Source organism: Callithrix jacchus, chromosome 5, assembly GCF_049354715.1.
Source record: "Callithrix jacchus isolate 240 chromosome 5, calJac240_pri, whole genome shotgun sequence".
NCBI classification, from domain to species: Eukaryota; Metazoa; Chordata; class Mammalia; order Primates; family Cebidae; genus Callithrix; species Callithrix jacchus.
In genome coordinates, this window is record NC_133506.1 from 16,458,451 (window position 1) to 16,474,882 (window position 16,432).

At 37.7% G+C, this 16,432-nt stretch overlaps 1 protein-coding gene across 7 annotated transcripts in view; it reads left to right on the top strand.

Moving 5' to 3' along the window:
- Window positions 1-16,432, top strand: part of PLCB4 (phospholipase C beta 4) — a 397,376-nt gene that overhangs the window by 192,594 nt on the left and 188,350 nt on the right. For 4 of the 7 annotated variants that reach the window (XM_035298339.3, XM_035298350.3, XM_035298340.3 and 1 more), the window contains exon 1: window positions 13,939-14,060. The exons of the other annotated variants lie outside the window; for them this stretch is intronic. In XM_035298339.3, coding sequence (XP_035154230.3) covers window positions 14,028-14,060 — 33 coding nt within the window. In that variant the 5' untranslated portion in view covers window positions 13,939-14,027. Of the gene's footprint in view, window positions 1-13,938; window positions 14,061-16,432 lie in introns of those variants that run through there. 7 annotated transcript variants of the gene reach the window in all.

A 16,432-nucleotide genomic window follows, 5' to 3' on the forward strand; every position in this document is an offset into this window, starting at 1 on the left:
GCTGTACAACATGTGGTCTCCTGATGGGTCTATCGATATCACTGGAGAACTGGGGAAAATACCAGAATCTCTCTCTCTGCCCCAGATCTACTGAATGAGAATCTGCATTTTGTTGTTGTTGTTGTTATTGTTTTTTAACAGGTTCACTTGGTAATTCCTTTGCAGGGTAAAGTCTGAGAAGCACTGTTTAGATAAAGATGTTAGGACCGTAATGTCAGCTTTCACTTAGTTTCGTGATATGTACCAATCACTAAGCTGTCCCACCCTACATGTCTGAAATCAAATCCAGAAAAAAAAATTTTTGGCCCTGTGAGTTGGAACCTATATCAATTTAATAGTAGCTATTTTTTTCATTGTGTTTTACCTGTTTGTGGTTTTTAAGCCTTTTTAAAAAAATTATTCATAAAAAATTGCTTAACACTTTTGATTTCTTTCTCCTTTTTTTCTCCCTTTTGAAAGCTGCCATTTCAGTCTGACTCCCTATATTACTTGAACGTTTTAAAATTATTTTTTTCTAGTGTCAGACCACTTTTCTAAAGTGGAGGCTGGGTAGAACATTGAGGGTTTGTTCTTTGCGTTTTGATTTCAAGATACACTGAGATCTTGATTCGTGGCTACATTTCTGTATTTGTGTGGATCTCAATAGCATTATAAATTAGAAGATTAATGTTAAAATGTGATGAATTTTAAATTAGGTTAACATTAAACTGCAAAATGTATGGGAAAGAATCCTTAAGGATCTGCAGCAGAACTTCTAAATTAACAAGGAAGAACTAGCCCCGTGAAGCAGTACCTTGGATAGAGATAGGCAACTTGAGATTTCACAAATAGAACAGAGCAGATTTATGATAAAATGGGTGGAAATGGAGCATGGCACACTACATGTAGATTCTTATGTAGCAACTTTTAAAAAATAACTATTTTAATCATTTGTTCCCTCCAAAACTTAGGTGCTTTCTCTAGTCACAGTTCCTAGGTACTGGGAAATTTATTGGCTTCAAATTATGAGAAGAAAACAACAATATTGAAGTGCCTTTCATTAAATATGTTTCAAATATGATATTTTCTCAACCATTTTGTCAACTAGGACATTATATCGACTTGTAACTGTAAATCGTCTTTATGACTTACTGGTAAGCTGTGTTTGCTGTGGGTGCCTTCAACATATTTGCTATGACTTGGGGAATCAAGAAAAATTCCTAGAGCTAGGAGTCCTAGAACACTGGCCTTCTGTTGTTAATTACTTCCTTTCTTTTCTTCTGTGGTTATTCAATATCTGTTTTTCTGTTTAGAAGTAGACATTAGTCAAGGTTTTTAAAAGAATTGTTACTTGTAATAAGAATATATCATAAAAGGGCAAATTTTAGTTGATTTTTTTCTCTAGAAAATTAGTTCTTGACCTTTTTTGGTGGTTAAAACTCATCTGAAAATCTCATGAAAGCTTAAGTACTTCTGCTTAGATATTTGAAAATATATGGAAAATATACATTTTGGGCTGAAGATTAATCTTCAGTGTCAGTGCTATAATTTACCTATTTGTCCCCTCCCAAACTTATGTTGAAACTTAATCTCCAATGTGGCAGTATTGAGAAGTGAGTTCATGATGGCCCTGCCCTCATGAATAAATTAATTTGTGCATGGATTTATGGAGTAATAGGTTAGTATGGGAGTGGATCTGTAGCTTTATAAGAAGAGTAGGAGATACCTGACCATGTTAGCATACCTCCCTGAGGTGGCATGGGGCATTACATGGCAAGGAGGCTAGTCTGCTAACATGGTCAGGTGTCTCTTTCTCTCCCCTGTTTAAAGAGTCCTCACCAGCAAGAGGGCCCTTAACCAGATGCAGCTCCCTGACTTGACTTGGGACTTCTCCACCTCTATAACTGTAAGAAATAAATTTCTTTTCTTTATAAACCCAGTTTCAGGTATTTTATTATAAAGCAACAGAAAATGGACTAAAGCAATTAATCAGTAAAGACCTTTTTGATGACAAAAACAAATATAAACCAACTATCAAAATTAATAAATATGTTCACCCAGGAGTTTTAAGTGAGACAAAGGTAACTTTCAGTTCTCATTGAACCCATGGCTGGGTCAAGGACCTCAACCAGTCTGATCATACTTGGTTTCTTTCTGTTTCTCTGCCATATTTTCTGCTGTGTTTCATTTCCCATTTCAGTCATTGACAGCTCCAGGCTGATATACCATTATTCCAAACATAGCAGAGTAAGACTAATTTCAAAGTATCTCAAGTAAATCTCAGAACTGAGCTTGTTAATCTTGATTGGTCATATCTGGGTATTCTGTACATTCTTGAACCAAGAGCATTCCATCTCCAGCTGTGGCAGGTCATAGCCCAGGTCATAGTCTTTCACTTCTAGAGTTATTGTAACCGGAACCTCAGAAACTGACAGCAAAAAAGGATTTCTAGATGAATATCAGTGCCCTTACCCATACAAGGGGGGATGATGTTAAGTAGGAAAGACTATCAACCTCCACTGCTGAAGCAGAAATGTTGTTAAGGGACAAAGTCTATCTGCATCCATTATCATGAGCTACCGCTGCTTTAGAGGTAAAGAAACGATATAATTAGCCCAGGCTAACTCTTTTTTTATTTTTATAATGCCTAGGCTACATGCATATCATAATCATTTCTTTAATAGAAAATTCATTTGCACCTAATGAGAAGGTATTTTTAGCTACACATCTATGACCCTTATCCTCATTGTTCCATTTCTCCTATGAACCTTGTCGTTACATACCTTGCCCCAAATGCACTGCTTGTTTTAGCCTTTGAGCAAGGTGGGTAAGCATACTGAATTTGCTTACAGATCCTCCTTAAAGGTGTAACAATGCAGGTAGCTCATTCACATGGGATTAAAAAATGAGGCTCATTCCTAATACTTTAGGCTATGCTTGCAAAGCCTCCTGGGAAGTTTTTCTTTAAACAAGTCTACAGCACTCATTTTAGGCTTAACTAATCTGATTAGTTGTTAACAGAAAAGGAAAGATACATTTAAAATACACGGATTTGCAAACATTTAATCAGTTAGTAATAGGTTTTATGTTCTGGTTTTATTTATCAGTGATGGGAGTGACCTTGGCTATGACTTTCCACAGCTAAGGATGGAATGCTTTTGGTTCAGGAATGGAGAAGATGCCAAGATTTGACCAGTTAGGATTAACAAGCTCAATTCTGAGACTTTATTTGAAGTACATTAGAAGTGGAGTTGTTTCTCTGCTATGGTTAATACTACTGGCATTAGCCTGGAGCCGTCATCCATAAGAGATAATGTGTTCAACTATGTCATCATTTCAACACAGTGAGCAAGGACTGAGTGCTACTGAAAAATCCATTTAACAGAGGTTGTTTCACTTTGGCTATGTTTTGCTGGATTTAAATCAAACGTTTCTGAAACTTCTGAATAATTTTGTCATAAAAAGATCCATGACAGGCCGGATGCAGTGGCTCATACCTGTAATCCCAGCACTTTGGGAGGCCGAGGTGGGTGGATCATGAGGTCAAGAAGTCAAGACAATCCTTGCCAAACAGTGAAACCCCATATCTACTAAAATACAAAATTGCACACCTGTAGTCCCAGCTATTTAGGAGGCAGGAGAATTGCTTGAACCCAGGAGGTGGAGGTTGCAGTGAGCCAAGATTGTCCCACTGCACTGCACTCCAGTCTGGCGACAGAGCAAGACTGTCTCAAAAAAAAAAAAAAAAAAAAAAAAGAAAGAAAGAAAGAAAAGAAAGATCCATGACAGGTAACATTTTATAAATAAACTGACTCTTATATCAACAGCGATCAAGGCAAAGACAAAAAACCATTCTAGGTATTTCACACAGGAAAGATTTAATACAGGGGATTGGGTGCTTAGAAAATGTCCTGAATGGCTGGCGAATAATGAGGAATGATGTAGCTACCACTAGACTTTTGAGCTCAGGAGCACACCCACTGTTGCTATTGCTGCTGTAACTTCCTGTTAAACATGTATCTTTCAAATTGTGATTGCCAGGGCCAGTAGCAGCAGGAAGATGGCCACTGCCCTTTAAATATTCAAGTCCTTCTGATTGGTGGAACTCAGATGCATAGGAGTCTTGGAAATTTAATGTATAGTTTTCTGGCCTCCCTAACCAAGGAAGAGTGGGATGGCAAGGTACAGAGACAATACATGGTACATACTACAGTATTTAAAAAAAAATAGATTCCCCTGGGATTTTATTAATGAAGTTTCTTTTTAGTCAAGAGAAACTACCTATTACAGCTTAAAATAATATTAAGCCTCACTAAACAGTGAATTACATTTTTTCCTTTATAATATTTATTTTAAAAGGTACAAATGGTAAATTCATACTTTTGATATGTTATATGAGAGCTGACAAATTCAGTGAATCTTGTCATCACTGTAATAATAGGATACAAAACAGTGACATTACTCAAAAAAATTATTGTCTGTTGTTTGTTTGTATTCCAGCTCTCTTCCCATCCATACCTCCTGGTAACCAGGGATCTATTCTCCATCACTACTAGCTTTACCTTTTCCAGAATGTCATGGAAAAGGATTCATACAAAGTGTATGGAATGTGATATTCGTAGAATGCATTTGAGCTTCGTCTATGTCGTTTCTTGTATAATCCATTTCTTTATATTGCTGATTAGTATTCTGTTATATGTATGTACCATTCATGACTTGCATTTTGAAAGAATCACATATTTTTTTAATTCAAACTCTCCATGTATTTTTAAAAATAACATGGATATAATGAACCCTACTTTGGTTCCTAGTCATGATAAAAAAATAAAGATAAATGCCTTCTCTTTACTGGGCAACTTCAAACTAAGTATTCTTTATTGATGATGAAACATGTTATGTAGTTTAATTATGATTTCTGGGTAGGATCAATAAAATTAGACAAAACTCAAGAAATGGAATGCTTTCCATTCTAATATTTAAATCAAATATGCAACCTAGAATGTACTAAGTGCCCATTTATGCGACCTCAATGAGTTTTCCAAAAGATACAAATATTTTTAAATGAATTATTTGTTGATTTCCATACTATCGTGGAAAGATCAGTGAAGCCACCCATACTTTCATTTGAAAAGATGGACTCATTTTTGGCCCTATTCACAGAGAGCCTTTCTTCCAGACAAATTTCAGCATATTTTGATGACTCATTGTAGAAATTGGTTTATCATTTGCAGCAGGAGAAAGCATTGCTAGCCAACAGCTGAGAAAAAGAAAAGGTTACAACATTCAGTTTTAGTGTTTTAAAGGCCTTATTGGGCAGAATGTAATTATCCAGCTGTGGATTCATCTACCTTTTGAGGACTTATCCCCCACCTCTTTTCTGAAGGGTTCTGTGATTGCTCATTGCCTCAAGTTGTCCATTTTATATCTTATTTGAAAGCAGGACCCTGACAACTCTATGCTGCTCAGGCTTAGCTGAACTGTCAGAGGTTTAAAAAAAAAAGCAGGAAGTTTGTTTGCATTTAGTCTGCCTCAGACATTCTGCATAATGCATTCATGATCTCACAACTTTATCAGGTAGGTAGTATTGTTAGCAACATTTAACAGTTAAGCAAGCTGAAGTTGAAAGAAGTTAGTTACCATGCCCAGGATTCACATAACCTCATTTAAGAGCTCTTGAACCCAGGACTCTCTATTCACAAAGTTTATGCTTACAACCACTAAGTTTTAGCTTTTCTTTTGCATTTAAGCTTACTGTCATTTTAGAGATATTGCCCTTGTCATTACTATTTTTTGTACACGAATTATGTACATCTATAATTAAGGTGACAACTGCTTGTCCAGATTACTTATCCCTGTAAAAAATGTTTCCGAACAATGTGAGGTGTGAGTAAATAATACACCTTACATAAAATGTTTTGTGAACCAGTAAGATGACTTATCAGAAACATTTAGCTTCTTCCAAGAAGGGTTGTAGTGGAATTCTTTATAACACTTGTACCTGGGATCAGAAGTCACATATATTATTCAGACTAAGTATATTAATTTAGGCTTTTAGGGTTGTGCTTTTTGGATTTTAGAGGGACGTGATTTGACCTTTGATTAAGAAAGCATGGGGGGCTGGGTGTGGTGGCTTATGCCTGTAATCTCAACATTTTGGAAGGCTGAGGAGGGAGGATCTCTTGAGCTCAGGAGTTTGAGACCAGCCTGGGCAACAAAGCAAGACCCTATCTCTACCAAAACAAATAAATAAATAAAATGGCTGGGTGTGGTGGCATGCACCTAATAGTCCCAGCTGCTTGGGAGGCTGACAGAGGAAGATCACATGAGCCTGGGAAGTCAAGGTTGCAGTGAACTATGAACACACCACTGTACTCCAGCCTGGGCAACAGAATAAAACCGTGTCAAAAAAAAAAAAAAAAAAAAGAAAGAAAATATCAAGGTGCTATGAATAATTAGGTATAAAAATTTCTTAATACAGAAATTTGTTGTTGTTGCCATGAGGTTCTGCTGTATCACTTGAAAATAATTTCATGAAACTAAATTAGATCAGGGGCTTGTACCTAAAACATTACGCATGCTTTAGTAGTCATAATTTATGTTCTGCTAATGAGGATGCTAACTGGCAATCAGAAGTCTAATATGGGGCATTACTGATGCTTTACCTGCTGTCATGGTTACCACCATAGCTGCAGGTCTCCAACCTAGTCTATACAGAGTCTGTGTCTCAATCTCATCTCCTCTCCTCCCCTCATTCCCCCTCTACCCTGAATGAAATGTAGGCTTGGACAACATTGCTTTAGCAGTTTCTAAGTATATTTTATTTTGGCAAGTCATATATTTATTCAGTTCTTCTGTGCAAAGCAAATAAGCTACTGGAGTTCTCCCCTTGGAGCCACTAATCAAATTGTTTTGGAGTTTGTTCTGGTCCCCAGGGTGTGAAAGTGTAACAAATTTCATAGTGAGCATACCCTTAAAATAAAAAGATGATCTTGGATGATATCAGGCAAGGTCAGTTTCTTCTTTGGTCTAATGAAAAGGCCCACCTTGTTTGTTCACGGTTACTAGTGAACTTGACTTACCTGTGAGCTTCTAGCTACAGGGATTTTTTTATTTTTCATTTCATTTTGCCTGCCTGGGTACCTATCAGTGTTGGATACATAGAAGGTACTTTCTATATTTTATTTTTGAAAAATACTTTAATGTTACATAGGAGAAAATATACCCATGTAATTCAGAAAAGGCTGGCTTCCCTTCAGGAATGGGGACATTCTTGGTTTTAATCCTCGGCATATACTTATTTGAAAATAAACAATACATTGCATGTTTGATGTAGGTCAAGTACCATGCAGGAAGGATAATCATAGACCTGCTTTTGCAATGCATATAATCAAGGGTAAAAGACTTACAGTGTGAGAATAGAATGATGTCACTACCACTTTTATCATTGCCATTGCCTAAAATGTATCGAGCAATAATGAAATGTCAGACCTTCTTTTAAGTCATTTCAATATTAACACCTTTAATACTCAAAACAGGCCTCTTGAAGTAAGCACTATGATTATTCCCACTTTACAAATGAGGAAGCTGAAGTACAGAGAGCTTAAGTACTTGCTGAAGATCACCCCATTTAAAAGGCATGCTTGCTATTTGAATCTGGGCAGTCTGACTCCAGAGCCCATACTTGTACATACGGGTCAGATGAAAGAAGCAGGGGATCCCAAATGAGCCCTTCACCCAAAGTTGTGGGTTAGAGAAGGGTCCCAGAGTCAGTGACATCTATGCTAAATCATCGATGATGGGTAAGAATTTTCCAGGTGATGGAGGAGGAAGAAGAGGTTGTCAAGTTATACAGAACTGGTTGTTGTGGTTGCACTGTGTGTGTGTGTGTGTGTGTGTGTTTGGAGTGGATGATATAAGTGTGATGCTCGAACCAGATTATGTAAGTCTTTGTGAAGCCTTGTTATTACTAAACATGGTTTTATCTTGTATATTGTTGTGAGCCAGTCAAGGGCTTTAATCAGGTAACATGATAAAACTTACATTTTTGAAAAGTTAGTTGGGCTTCTGTGTAGAGAATGGAAGAAAGGACAGGAGGAAGACTGCCGGCAGGAATATTAACTAGGAAGCTTTGCAGTAGCCCAGGAAAGAACAGATTAATACTCCACCTAGGGTGAGGGTGAGACAGGGGCAGATGCCAGAGAGATCCGGGAATAGAATAAAGCAGGACTTCATAACTGATTGGCTGGATAGAAGAATTAGATGGAAGAGTCATATTTTGAGTATTTCAAAGAAAAAAAGTTCCACAGTTCCTGTTCCAGGCTAGTTTTTCATTGTTCTTAAAGTTCATTTTTCTTTATAAAGGAAAGGGCACATTAAATGTGCATGATTTTTTTATGAACTTCTGGTCCATCTGACTTTCCTTTCTAATGCTATAGTTTCTTGAGTTTACACTACTTGTGGTGACAGATGCTTTCAGTAAACTTTCCTGTATGTCATCTCTTAAAAATTACAATACTGATCCCTTTAAGTAGCCATAAAAAAGAGAGTGCAATGCCGGAGGAGAGAAATTATGCTCATCTTCAGTATCATAATGGGCACCATATTCCTTAGGTATTAAGACTGAACATGACTTACACCCCAGACTATCAGATCTGACCCTATTTTATTTGCACATGTAAACACATGTTTGGGAACAGCAAACTTATTTCTGTCAGCCTTGGGTAATGCTTTTTTTTATAATGGCAAATTCTCTCCTTAAATATCCCATGTAGGGTTAAAGAGAAACATATCTTCTGTCTTATGAAAACCATGCCTTGTGCTTTGCCTCTGTTCTTTGTTTTTGATATGGGATACCTGAGGAACAGGCATTTTATTTATTTATTTTGAGACATAGTCTCACACTATTGCCAGGGCTGGAGTGCAATGGTGCAATCTTGGCTTACTGCAACCTCCACCTCCCGGGTTCAAGCAATTCTCTTGAGTAGCTGGGATTATACCACCACACCTGGCTAATTTTTTGCATTTTTTGTAGAGACATGGTTTCACTATGTTGGCCAGGCTGGTCTTGAACTCCTGACCTTGTGATCCGCCTGCCTCGGCCTCCCAACATGCTGGGATTACAGGCGTGAGCCACCACTCCCAGCCTGTGTTTCTTTTGAGAATTTCTCTCTACTGATAGGTTTTCTCTGAGGCTCAAGAGAGCAAATAAAGATACAGGTATCTTCTATTATCTGACAGTCTTGCTTTTCTATACAATACAGGTTTCAAGTGGTAAAATTCCTACCTTATTTAAAATTTTGAAATTTATACTAATTATTTGGTCTCTTTCCTCTTTGTCCCTCTTAGTTTTATAATTGTCATTCAAGTATAAGAAAAATATAACCATACTTAAGATACTTGAAAAAAATCTTTCCAATTCAGAACTCTTTGAATGTAATAGAGACTCTTTAGAATTTTACCAAACAGTAGGAAATATGGTTTAAACAACCACATGAACATTGATTTATGATATTTCTTATTGTATTAGTCCGTTTTCATGCTGCTGATAAAGACATATCTGAGACTGGGAAGAAAAGGTGGTTTAATTTGACTTACAGTTCCACATGGCTGGGGAGGTCTCACAGTCATGGCGGAGGGCACAAGGCACTTCTTACTTAGTTGTAGCAAGAGAGAATGAGGAAGAAGCAAAAGTGGAAACCCCTGATAAACCCATCAGATCTCGTGAGACTTATTCCCTATTATGAGAATAGCATGGGAAAAACTGATCCTCATGATTCAATTCCCACAACATGTGAGAATTCTGGGAGACACAATTCAAGTTGAGATTTGGGTAGAGACACAGCAAAACCATATCGTTGATGAGACAGCATTACCTGGTGTGGAGGAAACAAGTGGTATATTATCAAATGGGACCCTATTATTGTTCAAGGTCATGTGGCTGTTAAATAGTAGAGCTAGAACTCCAGCCTTTTTCTGTGCCATTCCTAGCCCTGCTCTTTTTTCCTATCATACCACACATGTCATTCCTGCCTCTAGCTCACGGCCACAGTCTAGTCCTTTGATAAGAAGCAATTACAGAAATGAAGATTCAAATACCAACTAATTCTGTTCTACTCAAAATATAGCCCATGGACCAGCAGCACTGAGATCACCAGGGAGCTTGTTAGAAACCTGCAGTATCATACTTGGGAGGCTGAGGTGGGAGGATCACTTGAGGCTGCCGTGAGCGATGATTGTACCACTGCACTCCAGCCTGGGCAACAGAGCAAAATCTCTCTAAAAGGAAAAGAAAAAGAAATAGAAATGTGTAATTTCTGTCCCTACCCCAGAACTGCTGAATCACACTAGTCATTTTAACGGGGCCCCCAGGTAACCTGGATGCACAGTAAAGTCTGGGAAGTCCTGGACCAGGTTCCTGGAAGCCAGCTTCTCCATCAGGTGCTGCTGTGTGACTGTCATCTTCCTTCCATGTGGGAGAAGTAGATTCACTGCATGTTCGCTATAGGGTATAACCACTGGAGTAAAATTTCAGCCTTTTTGAAGAGTAAACACATTTAACCTAGAAAGGACTACTTAGCAACGTAATATTGAAAGACTGCTCAGCCCATTTTTTGAAAAGCATGAGCTGTTTCCATAGATAAGCCAAACAGGCCTGAGAAAAACACAGGAAAAGAGAACTTTGCTGTTTTGATTTGTGGATGGTGATTTGATTTTCTAAAATGAGCAGCTTTGTTTTTTCCCCTGAGAACATAAGAATACTGAGCTCTTAGCCTCAGTCTGCGCAGTTTTCCTGCTATGGTACATAGGTAGGGCAAGGCCAGATTAAAGATGCACAATAGCAAGCCATCTGATCCTCAATTCCAGATTTCCTGCAGTCGTCTAATTACCAGCTTATCAGCTGTTAAACTTGCACCACAGTTACAAAAGGGCAACTGCTGGTTAGAGTCTTAACAGTTGATGAGTGTCAGGGAGGGTCTTCCTTCTGGTGAGACCAGTATCTTTGTGAGTCTCATGATGATAATTTGCTTTTGAGCTCAGTCACTGGAAGGGAGGAGAGAAGGGGCACAAGTACTGTGACAGAAGGCCATAGACAGCTTTCCTATCTAGGAGGAATTCAGCCTGAAGCCCACAGCTCAAGGGGCACACAGACCAGGCACTCCTGTTTTGAAACAATAAAATAAAACTGTTGTTTGAAAGTTTTGTTCACCTGATTATTTTGCTCTGTGTCTGTGATTTCCCTTAGAATAAACAAATTAGGAACAGTACCTCGGTTTTAGTATAAGACCATGTGCAACCACAACAACATTGCCTTAGAAGGTAACTTTATGCTATTTTTATTCAATTAAATCTCACAAGCTACCCAGAGTGAATGTTTTCACGTTGCTTTCTTAGAGATATGAACACAGAGGACAGAAATGTGCTTAAGTTCAGAGCAAACAGAATTCCAGTTGCATGGGTTCTCCCAGTTACAGCTGTGTATATCAATACCTGGTGGACGGGAGAGGTGGCTTGTGAACTGCAAGACTTTAATACCTATCAGTAACCTTCTACTACAAATTGAAATCAGTTATCAGTAACTGATCTACTATCAGTAAATCAGGAAGGCGTTTTCTTTTTTTTTTTTTTGAGACAGAGTTTCGCTCTTGTTACCCAGGCTGGAATGCAATGGTGCGATCTCGGCTCACCGCAACCTCCGCCTCCTGGGATAAGGCAATTCTCCTGCCTCAGCCTCCCAAGTAGCTGGGATTACAGGCACGCGCCACCATGCACAGCTAATTTTTTGTATTTTTAGTAGAGACCGGGTTTCACCATGTTGACCAGGATGGTCTCAATCTCTTGACCTCATGATCCACCCGCCTCGGCCTCCCAAAGTGCTGGAATTACAGGCTTGAAGGAAGGGGTTTTCATGTTTATGCTAGTGGATTTCATTACAGTCCAATTAGAAAATAGTTAATATTGATGTTCTGTTGGCAAGGTTTCCAGACCAGATTTGATTGATAAGAACAGATTTGCATTTAAGAGTGTACATTGCTTAGATAGGACATCTAGAAACCAAGTTAATCTACATTTTCAAGTACTTCTATTCAAGAGAAGCACAGAAAATTTCTTTACAAAGTTCCAAAATTAAATTTTACAAAAAGGTTTGAACAAAAATGTTTGCTTATTAATTCACCCATAGTTACTCCAGTGAGCTCTCTTATGACAATTCATAGCATGCTTTACTAGATGCTGGGCCCTATGCATGGGTTTAATCTAATATTACTCTAAAAAGGACTCTTTGGGTAGATATCATAACCTTCAGCTTACAACTCGAGGGAGCTGCATTGGATTTCACAATGAGCAGATCATGAGAGCTGGGCTTCCAGTGTCCTCGAATGTAGCAATCACTGTGAGCACCTGATGGCAGCCAACACTCAGAATGGACGGGTCCCTACAGGCCATGACTAGGGCAGGTTGTCTCACTCAGACAATGCCTGTTCATTCACTCATACATTTCTTTTCATTTGTTTAACAAGTGTGCATTGAAAACTTACCATGTGCCAGAAAACACAAAAATGAAAGATTCATAGGTCCTGCCCTCATGGAGTTCCCCACTGAGTTTTTTTTTTAAAGTAAAAGCTTTTCTGTATTTCCCTTCTTAGGTGGTTACATCTAAGTAAGACAGATATGTTGTATATTGGATGGCATCAATGAAGCAAGATGCTAATAACTTTATGAAACTTTGGGAAAAATTTGGAGTATGTTATTTGGTTAAAGAATAGGAACATTTATAAGGACAGATTACAAAGTTAAACCTAAAATTAAACAGTTTGCTTGCCAATGTATTCCTTTATGTGTATTCCTTTATCTGTAAGTTCACTGAATACTTCCTATGTGCAAGGTATTATGCAGTGTGTAAAAGATGCATTCAGTTTCTCATGCAGCTGAAACTTCTTTCAGACTTGGACATGAGCTTAAAATCAGTACAGTGCTAGATAGAAATGTTCATTGCCTTGGAAAAGTATGCATACAGTACTTGGGATTTAAAGGAAGAGAGAATTAGAGAAAACTTCAAGGGGGGAATTGACATTTGAGCTAGACATCAAAGGATAGACAGGATTGGGGAGATAGACATGGGAGATTCATTTTAGGCAGAGAAAACAATAGGGAAAATAGGAGAGTGACTAGCAGGAAATTCAGCTGAAATTTGAGATATGAAAGATATTTTAGAGGTATCAGTAACTGACTTACTTCCAAAAAGTTCATCATCATTTTAATCTCCTTTAAAGATTATTTTTTAAATCCAAGTAAGATATTATTTTGAAAATTAGAATGTACCTAAAAGTTGAAAAAGGAAAAAAATGCTGACCTTCACCCACTGAAACTTTACTCACTAACATTTGAATGTTTTCTTCAAGTTTTTGCATTTTGTTTCTGTGCCTCTTTTTGAGTAGTTGAAATCCTGTATTGCATTCTACCTTTTCATTTAAAATACTATCAGCATTTACCTACGTTATGCAAAGCTCTGTGGAACCATCACATTTAACAGCCTTGTACTGTTTTGTGGTGTGGCTTTGTCATAGTTGATTTTACCCCACGCCATTGTTGGAGTTTAGGGTGTTTCATGTTTTCCATTGCTGTGAACAGACTGGCTGTTGGCCAGCCAGCCCCTTTTGTGTTTCACAGGAAAGCCAAGGCACTTGTAATAAGCCAAGATGGGGACTGACTTCTTCAGTTGCTGGAAGCCAAAAGACTCTTGCATAAAAAGCAGCTTTCTGACTAGAAGAGGGGCTGTGGGGTTTTTAGAAATAAAGATTAATTAGATACTTAGGTCATATCCCCTGAGAAGTTTAATCTGAGTGGGCCACTGACCTTCTGGCCTCTGGAAAGGAGATCCATTGAATTTTGAAGCCCTTGGGTACTCCTCCCATTTCCTGCAGAATTTGGATTGTGAGTAAAGGTTCAAAACACTGGTTCTTCATGTTGGATTTCCAAGTTGGGAAGAGAAGGCAGGAAGACCCATCAAAGGACAAAGATATTGTGTTCTCCATTTCTATCTGAAAGATGGAATGTCAGGGGAGAAGGGGACAGTAAAAAGGGAGGTGAGTGTCTCTGTCCTAATTTCACGGGTTTTTTCATCCCCTATTAGTTGAAGTTAGCAAATAGGAAAGCATCCTCCTTAGGAAGAAAAATGGCAAGAAAACTGATGCCTGCCTTGCTTGGATTTTTAGTGTTGCCAGACACCCATGTTTGTGACTTACTGGTGGTGTACTGTGAACCTAGCCTGCTTCGCCTCAGCTCTTCTTGTCTTCAGTCCCATCTTTTCTTTGTGAAATTTCAGTCCGTGAGGAAATACTGAATTGGAGGGAGATACAGTCCTTATGGAGCATGCTGCAGTAAATCCAGCTGTTAACCCCAGCAGAAATCCCAGCGGAAGGTAGTGTATTAGAAATGTCATTTTGTATGCTGAACATGTGTTCAGAACAACAGTGCCTGAGGTATATTTGTATTATAGTTCAGCAAAGGAAGGTGACAGGAAGGAGACTCTTAGCTTAGGGCAAATAAACATCTGCTCAAAAAAAAAGAAAGGTATACCACATTTTACATTGTAAATGCTGTTTTGAAAGTTTCTCTGGAATTGGTTTCCCATATCAAATCGCTCTTTAAACTTTCTTAGGAACTTCACTTTTTCAAAGACCTGTTGTATTAAATTTTTGAGAGAAAGCGGAATTTCTTAACAGTTAAGTGTACTAACTCTGGAGTAAGGCTACCTTTTCAAGTAGTTATTCACCATTATTAAAACTACTAAATTATTCACCATTTAGTAATTTTGTGACTTTGGACAAGTGATTTAATTGCTTGAGGGCTTAATTTCCCTATCTTCAAAACAGGCACAATAATAGCACCATCACATAAAGTCTCTATACAGATTCGGTGTGAAGGAACATTTTAGAATGCAGTATTAGAAGTAGTGTAATCATTTTAAAGTGTTACTATTAATAATCTGTTAATTAGCAATTGTATGCATGCAAAATAAAATTTCGGAAAAATATTTTTCTTTCTGTGAGCCAGGTCTATAGGCTAGGCATGTTAAAATATTTAACGTAAGTCACTGTATATTAGGCTAAAATGATGCAATGAAAACGCTCCAGTTTAAGAGAGTTTCAAAGTAATTCAACTGAACCATAAAGCAAAATAGATATAAAAACACAATTGTATTCTAAAGTGTTTTAGAATTTAGGTTTATCATATAATATTTTATTGCCTAAAGCTGCTAATAAAATGTAGGTTTTATATTTAAAATGATAGTTTGTATCTAGTTTGAAATGTGGAGCTGAATTATTTTGCAAAATTCAATTGAGAATGAGTTATATTTTAGGTTCCCTGGAAAATTGTCTGTGGTTAAATTGCTGATGTCTTTCCTTCTTATTTAGTTTAATTGAAAAAAACATTGGCGTTGAACAATTAAACACACTCTAAAATTTCAATAAATATTCTCTAAAATTTCAATAAATATTCCACGACTACTTTATTTATCTAGATATCAACTTACTAACAGTATCAGCTATCCAAGTTAAACAAAAACTCAAACATCCAGAAGTGAAAAATACAGCTAAATGCTGTAAATGGCTGTTATACAGTCCCTGCTATAAAATGCTGTTATAAAATGCAGCTGTCCTCACTCAGAGCCTACTGATTCTTATGTATCACATAATATTTCCCTTGTTCCTTCTTATAAAGAGAATAGGAACTGTAAACAGGAACAGTTTGGGAGAAAGCAAAGCCTGGCATCAACAGAGATACCAAACAAAATGTGAACACACAACTTTGTTATCACAGGGCATGATGACCAAGGCATTCCTTTCCTCATTCAGTTATTCACTCCTTCATCAAAGATTCTCTAACCACCTGTTATAGTTCCAGTTTCTCTTCCAGGTATAGGCTTTAGAGAAGCGGATAGAAGAGAGGTTCAGAGAAAAATAGGATATAAACATTTCTCTGTCAGGTTGCTCAAAATAAGTTGACATATTTGTATTCATAATCATTCATGTCATCCAGAAAAGTGATGTTACAGTTTTATGTACTTTTTAGAGCCACAGATGGTTTACTTTAATTTTATTATACACCCATACTCACACCCTGGACTGCTTTGCAAGCTTCTAATTGCTTCCTCTCCTCACCTTTTTTCTAGATTTCCTTTCTGCTTCCCTGTATCTCCTTAATACTCTTAGTAATGTCATTTACATAACATAATCACAGTGCCCACTTATTCACCAGAGGCCCACAGAGATCTCTCATGCTATTCAGCCTGTTTTAGCAGGTGTATAGGTTAGCTTTTGTTGTGTAGCAGACCACCCTCAGATTTTGTATAAGTTGTTAAAATCATGTTCTATTTCTCACAGTTCTCCATATTTGTTGGGTGGTTTCTCTGGCCATGGCTGGCTTGGCTCAGGCTGGATAGTCTAGGATGGCC